This window comes from Varroa destructor, unplaced genomic scaffold (assembly GCF_002443255.2).
Source record: "Varroa destructor unplaced genomic scaffold, Vdes_3.0 BEIS01001377.1, whole genome shotgun sequence".
Lineage (NCBI taxonomy): Eukaryota > Metazoa > Arthropoda > Arachnida > Mesostigmata > Varroidae > Varroa > Varroa destructor.
Window position 1 is genome coordinate 33,240 of NW_019212830.1, and position 8,072 is coordinate 41,311.

The 8,072-nt window shown below is 39.6% G+C and overlaps 1 protein-coding gene across 2 annotated transcripts in view; it reads left to right on the top strand.

Moving 5' to 3' along the window:
- The window catches only part of LOC111255237 (putative G protein-coupled receptor CG31760), a 43,358-nt gene that overhangs the window by 10,068 nt on the left and 25,218 nt on the right, over window positions 1-8,072 (top strand). For both annotated transcript variants that reach the window (XM_022816980.2, XM_086976539.1), the window contains one exon: window positions 5,199-5,387. In XM_022816980.2, the coding sequence (XP_022672715.1) occupies window positions 5,199-5,387 (189 nt within the window). The remainder of the gene's footprint in view (window positions 1-5,198; window positions 5,388-8,072) is intronic.

Below are 8,072 nucleotides of genomic sequence, written 5' to 3' on the forward strand. Positions count from 1 at the left end.
CCGTTCATTGATTTAGTTAATCAAATTTCTTAAAAATTCACCATCTAGCTTAACAAAAGCCACTATAATCTGGGTAGTTACTTCGCACTGCATAATTAGCCCCCCTTTTATCATTCACTTCATCAGTGAGGCAAAATATGAGCGAACTCGATTCGCGTTATAATCATCCCAATAAATAACAGTTCGATCGTCAGTCATATTTTTACAGTCATCCGGTTGTAATTCCCCTGAGATAGTTTCAACATTATACTGGCGCAGATTCTGTTTCGCTAAATCAGCCAGTCCATTCGCTTCGATGACTTTGATGCAATTATTCTATAATCGTGGTTGAGTTACTTGTCACATTTAACACAACCCCTACCCCCCTATAGCAGTTAACCCACACCCGAACGGAGATGTGCGAATCACTAGAGGTTGACAGGTCAAATCGAAGGTATCAATTGACTGATTGCAAACCCGGGCATCTCTGAATTGTGCATATAGTGAAAGAAAAAATGTAGAAAAGTGTCGGTAGAATCGACAGTTGACTTACGCACGGTTTCTTCAAATTTTATCCGTGAGCTAATCCGTCGCCTCTATCTGAGTCGAAAAATAGGCCGAAACACTTTTTTGGCTCCTATTTGCGAACTCCGCGAAGGTGAATGACGCGATCTTCAAAATAGAACAGCAACAAAACACAATCGTTGAATAAGCTACAGTGAATGATACAGCTCCAGTAACTCCACGACCCTAGTTCCTAAGTGGGCGCAAAAGAAGCTCTTTTACATCAGGGTCCCCTGTCCTACGTGAGCGATGTGACGAAGGACTGTAAGGCCTCAGCCTATACTGTGACAAATCAAACTGAGCGTTTCCAATGCGCGATGAACGATTGATGAGCCAGCAAAGAACTCGTTGTCTCGACTGTGTAATTTGCCTATATTAAACTGCCAAATTGAACGATTTATGAAATGTATGGAAAATACAAATACTCTTACTAAAGCTTTGGAAGGCGAAATGGGAACCTTCAAAATCAAGTTGATGCGTACGTCAACCAGGTTCTGAGCAATGAAGAAATATCTATGTCCGAGTAACAGGAAGCCATTCGTGTTGTAACTCCGTCGACAAAGACAGTGCCGCTTCTTATGATCCGTGCTGCGGGAACTCTTGCGCCATAAAGTACCAAATGCAGCCATGACAATTTATATAAATAATGTGATATAAATAATCATGTGAGCACTTCGAGATCGTAAATGGCTTATTAACCCTTTTCCTACAAGTAGACTACTATAAGTGCATTGAGCTTAAAAAGGGATGAATCCATTGGTGCAATGCAATCACTTGCTATCGAACTGGAAGGGTTACATCCAGAGTCCAAGCTGCGTGTCCTATCTGTTTTCCTCTTCGAGTTAAACTGCAAGAACTTCAATATAAATATTTGTTGGAAGGACAGCTCAAGAGAGTGCACCTTGCGTTGCTGTGCTTGTCTCACTCACACAATGTCGATTTGTTGAGAGCGGCCAATAGAGCTATGAGGGTGGTGTAGCTAAGAGAATCGTGCATAGGGTTGTAAAACGAATCGGGTCCTCTTTTAGGAGCGAAGAGTAAAGAAGAGAGGTGTGCGGTTGAATCGCAGAGAGACGCCTGTGGCACGCACCTCTTCCGCCGCGATGACACTTGACATGATGGCCTTCCGGCCTGAGTGCAACAGCCTAGAGTATTTGTGAGCTTCATAAGAAGTACACCGGAAGATTATCGCCGGTCTAGATTTTTGAAAAGGATTCGCCGTTATCTAACTATATCCAAAGATATATCGGCCTACTATAAGATTGCCACCGCTCTCGCAGTCACCGACGAGCAAGAAGTTCTTGAACCAGCCCTCATCGTAGCCAGCATACAGATCATGTTCAAGAACTGTGGCTCCGAATTTGGCAGTAAGTCACGAGCACATTTGGGGCTAAAGTCGTACGAAACGCTAGAGATTATTCAGTGGAACTGCACGGACGCTTTAAAGGCCATCGCTCGTCCTGAACTCAAAAATTAATGAGAACCTCCCAGTACCAAACTCGATTGGTGTTAAGGTGTATTCGTGTCATCTCGGCGATATCCTGGAATCTTCGGTTTGTCGAGCTCGCCTCAGAAGACATCGACCACGATATGATTAAATTGCCATTTCGCCCGGCATGCCTAGGATGCTTTCAGGCTACCAGCAACATTACAACCGGCAGCGAAGCCACTCAGCACGGCGTTCAACTGCCGGAAGACTATGCCACTCAACGCAAAGGATACCTGAAATAGCTGTTCTCATAAGGGTGGCTGACTGTCAGTTATATAAATGGCTTGCTTTTCGCAGGCTTACACCATGTCTCATCGCCATTTTGCTTGTAGGTCTAGCGGCACCGTACTTGAAGGGTCTCATGGATCAGCACAGCGTGGGAAAACCGAAAACCAGCAAATGCAAAAGGTGAAATCCGGGGACTTTTCCAATCTAGAAGTGATTCAAGCGCTCGAGAGCTTATCCTTAGCGCAACCAAACAGGATTTAGAATGAGCACTTCAAGGCCGCCGTGATGGCTGGTTTTCTTCAATTAATGTTTTTGTTTCTCTTCTCACGGGCGGGGTGCAAAGCTTTTCGTTATTCCAAAAGGCAAAGGCGACCCAAGCATCGCAGGGCGGGATTGCGTTATCTATAAGATTCTTTCTTTTTACTGAAGAGGGGATCAGACATGTCCCTGGAAGGCATTCGTGCAATGCACAAGAGGCAAAACGAACCCAACAGAAAGCATTCGGCCGAGACGGCATGCAGCATCCTACTTACCGATTTCAGGCGAATTTTGAGTAGTCTTCGGTAATCTATCTACGCAATGTTTGTATGTTTCAAAACTGTTTGCGGCTACGCTTCGAAGAATTTAGTCTTAAGCACCCTTGCCAACATCGATAATACAGGTCCTTGAGCTGCCAGCGCTCCCCCAGATTACAGATGTGGCTCAAGGTGACAACTTTAGCCCTTTCCTTCCGCCAGCTTTGCTTATAATTATAATACTTAAGGATATAACGACGAGATACTTGCGCCCAAAAGCTGTGTAAATGATGTGGTTATTTATTAGAGTAGTCGCCTGATGTGCAGCAGGCCCAGAGCCAACTTACGTTCCGCCGTTTCGGAATTGGGACTGGCAATCAACTTAATTAAAATTGAGGCAAATAAATTTAGGAGAAGTGGCGGACTTGTGGGTCGTGATACGCTGTATCTTTCAGGCTGGTCCCCTGTAAATGTTAGTCGATTTATTTATCTAGGGTTGCTGATCTCGTGTAAATGCTCTGCCAGCATATTATAGAAAGATGCAAGAACTGTTTTCAATACTTAGCCCCTAATGACCATCACTCTAAACCACTTCATGATATCTAGACTTCAGAATATCGTCGCATACATGGTGGGCTTAATCTCGGATGATTTCACAGTGAAGAATCTCAAGCATTTGAAGCGAATAAAAGCCTCGTCTCCTAAACGGCCATGAGATCCTGTGGCGTAACAGCGTAACAGGCTTGTCTATCTCTTGGCGGCGACGCCGCTGTTCGTTGACAACCTCTATCGCCGTTTCAAGCTGTCGTCAGGTTCAGCACTCCAACAAAATCTCGTAGTAGTAAAGTCGGATTGAAACTTCACGGAGGTCGAACCCAAATTCTACCCAACGGGGGCCAAAACGGACGACGACACCTAGAAAAGACCTAATACATTTAACGGACGTATAATGACAAGTATAATGTGTATATAATGCAGTAATAAGTAGGTCTTAAATAGGTTCGTGAACCCTAAATCGACCATGCCAGAGACTGTCTTATGACATTAGCGTTAGCTAGGCTTAGTATGCTAAATCAATAAAAATGAATGTATTTAAAATTTGTCAAATGCCACTTCATAAAGGCAAATGAATGGTCTCGATTGATATAATAATAATAATTAAGTCACTCTATTAGCCTCAATGGACTTGCAAACCGATTAGATCAGTTTCTAGCTGATAGATTAAAAACAACAGAGAAGAATAGCCCAGACCCGATAGATTTGAGCAATGGATTTATATGTGGCAAGTACCGGACCAACTTATCGGTTCCTATATCGATACTAAATGATACGATACAGGAACCCTACTCTTCCAATAAAATTTGTAATTATAATCTGGGAGACTCACGACCCTTTTTTACTTCAGTTAATTCGTTCTCTAGCTTTTACGTCGCCGTATCTTCTAAAATCCCAGCCATTCAAGCAATGATTATCATTTTACACCTAAATCAAAAGAAGGCGATAAATAGAACATTTTGCCTAAAATTTAATTTCATAGAACACTAAAAACAAAGAACTTTTTAGCATAGAACATTGATGAACTATTTACATTTAACAAAAAGTCGCCGAAAAGGCTCGACTTGCTTAAATTCAAATAAAACTCTCTGAAAGAAGAAAGCTACTCCTCTTCCTCCTAAACACGTTTCGCCATGCTTCGTATTTAATCAATTCCCAATAATTTTTTGCAAACGTAACCGCTAAATTATAAACATGTAAATGATCCGTAATTGCCCTCAAATAAAATAGTATTATTAACTGACAAAACAAACTACTAACGAGACAAAATAAACTATATTCATCGGATTTACATACATAATCATGGAATTTTCCCGAATCTCAACACCTGCTTGCGAATTGGACATGACGGGAAGGGGTAAGAACGTGAGCTCTTTGACTTGTTTGAGTGATATAAGGTAAAGAAATCTATATTACGTGAAAGAGTCTTTTAGATGGCGTGAGAACGTGATAACGCATTTGAATGTCTCACTGACAACGTCGGGTGCATATGGCACAAAGGCATTATATACAGTTAAAAAGTCATCCATGGCAGCAACACCGCTTAGTATCTTTTAAGGACATGGCTAGCCTAATCTTCGAACTTCACGCTGGCACTGAGTACTATGCCTAAACACCTCATGCGCCTGCATGCTCAGAAGTTGGCCTTTCAATTTGTAAATCAAATTATGATTAAAATAAAAAGGTTTGCGTAGCGCATCGGTGCAGAGATTCGAGCGGTAATGAAAACCGTACTACTACTATTTTGAGTCAATTTACTTTTTGTCTATTGATGACTTGTGCAATTGTGTCACCAACGAGAAAAGCGAAGAGGAGTCATCGGAAGTCAACAATTTAATGGTGTATTTTTACTGTTGTGACTATTACAGGTTCTCGTGGCTAACAAAACAAAAGAAAGGGGAGGTCATCGTACGAATCTAGGAGAGAAAGATAAGATTATAGGCAACATTGTCCTCGTAGACTCACAAGCGCGTCATAATAACTTAGAAGTCACCGAGCCCGATTTGTTTGTGCGGGTTTCACCTTGGCCAAATGTCACCGAGCACTACCTTAGAAAGGTATATTAGTTATGTAAAAAAACACACATAACACAAACTTCCGATTCGCCCTTAACTGTAAACTCGTTGTGCGTCCAATCTTCTGATTTATAACGACAATTTCAAGATCTCAATATTTGAATTGAATTTTTGTATGACGATTTATTTCGTCCCTTAGGCTTCTACAGGTTTAACAAGAACGTGCCTTCAAGCTGTATTAATCTATGAAGTTAAAACCGATATTTATCGGACCATTTCCCTAGCACTGATCGTTGCCGGTGTTAATCCTACGAAGAACGCCATCCGACCGAAATCTAGGACTGGTTTTTCCGCTTAGATTTCTATAACGGAACTATATTTAAATTATAGGAGTGAATCCTGCCGACGTATTGGGCGTTTTTACGTTCATTCCGTTCAATGGATATGTCTGTATCTGCTTAGAAGAACTGCGTTCCTCGGAAAGCAGTTCTTTTAAGCAGAATAACTTAAATTAATCCCACCTTTAAGTTATTTTACCACATGTATGTCGGTAAATCAATTGAATATTTGAGATCCTTTTGCAGGAGTTACAGGAATAAGCCCAATTGCTACAAGCCGCCTATGCTATCCGTAAAAGCAGTAGATCCCAAGGGCGCGTAATATTATTCGAATACCTAACCTAATCATCTTATTTTAAGTTTAACATAAAGCGATGCTGAAACGACGAGCCTCTAGAATGAAGATATGATTAATTTATTAAAATATCCTGAAATAGTAACGCTCATAAATGGACCTGTTAGTAAAATAAGAATCTCTATTCGTAGTCTACAAATAATTATAGCCTTTTCAAAATCATTCCTCGTGCAATGATCATCTAAAACACAACCTCATCCAAATCTAGTATTAAAACTGTTCTGTAATTTTCAATAATTACAAAGTCAACAGACGACCTAGTAAATACTTGTTAACTTACCCTAAGTGCAATTGTACTTAACATATGACTTAACGGGAAAGTTAACACGTACAAGTATCAGGTGCAAGTTGGGTAATCTGTTCATCTTTATTTAAAGATTCTTCTAAATGTGACAGACGCTGAATATGAAAAACGTGCTTTCCAATGTAATTATGAAGGAGAAATTATGAAAGGAGATGTATCGAATTTATTTAAAAATAGCACCAGTTTTTTAACAGAGCTTAATTACCAAAATATATAAGTCGTGTCCACAAGATAGGCACCTGGCAAAATATTTACAAAAAAAAAAAAGGCTTAGTCCAAGGTATAATAATCTACTATGTGTCATCATAACAGAGTAGAAATTATGCTTCGATGATATCGTGTTGAATAATCTCACACACAACGTAAGTTTGGTTTTGTTTTTCGCTATAACTTCCGGATATCTATAAGCTTTTCTTAGAATTTTTTTTCTAATTTAAGAAAGTGAATAGATGGGATTTTCGTTTCATTGCCAATTGCATTGAGTTAATTTTGCCAAGAGTAGCTGTAAAAAGTTTAGCAATACGTTTAAGTTGAAATACTCAGACCAAGAAAAATGAAACCATGGGAAGAGTACAAATTTCCTTGCCTTTTTTATTGCTAGGTTTTAAAAGTAAGGGCACAAATTAACTCAAAGTTTGCCAAAATTATCCGCATTTTTCTTTCGTTCAAATAAAATGTTTAAAAACAAGCCTTTGGCAAGCTCTGTTTCTGAACATTTTGATAACCAAACAAATATTTAATTAGAAAAACGATTTCTTTTTGTAGACCCTACAAAGCAAGAATAATTTAAAGTTAAACCCATGTCATTAGTTGATTTATTGTCAGTATTGTTAGATTAATTGAGCCATTTATGAACCGGTAAAACCATTACGTAAGCAAAACGATATTCAAAATCGACACCACGATGAAGATATGAAGGCACGATTATATTAAGTTTATCATTATTTACTACGACGAGACATGAAACAAAAACACAAACAGTTCATCATCGTGTTATTCAGAGTTAGATAAGGAGAACAATGGGAATCTAAATTGCTATGCCATCAACTATTCGTAGTTTTTTTTTTACCCACCTATCATCTTAACAGCTACCTTCAGTTGCACCTTCGATTTTGCTGGTTTTTAACAATAGAATTAACCTTTAAATTGTTTTATACAGTCAAGTGAGTGGTCGCAGTCGTACCCAGCTCTCTCAAGTCAGCTCTGGATAACAGGTTTCATTTCAAATATATTTTCTGACACACAGCGTATTTTTAGATTTGTTTTTTTTTTCATTGTTTTTTTTTCCTAAAAATAGTGCTTTTGTAGTAATTTAGTCGTCTTTTTTTTTAGCGCAAAGCTTTCTGGTTTAGATAGCTCTTTCTAAGCTACGGTATCATCTCACATTGTTGGCCAGTGCACTGGAGAGTTGAACGCTGCAGGAGAGTTCGCGAAGTACTACGGTAGAAGAACTTTCGTTTCCTGGTGTATTATGATTTACCAAAAAAAATTGACATTTTTAAAGGCTGCAACTTACCGGCTGTAGAGTAACGAGGACACTTTGGGGACTATTACAAGGGACATAAAGGTTCGTCGCCAAGGCGATCAGGTAGTCACCTCGTCACCGGTTAAGGATTCCTTCTTTGTATTGGGTCGTTATCCAACTGATCATCTAAATGGAAAATACGAACAAGCATAATTCCTAAAACACACGGGTTTTTCCCTTATTTGTTAGCCTATGAGAAGCCGAC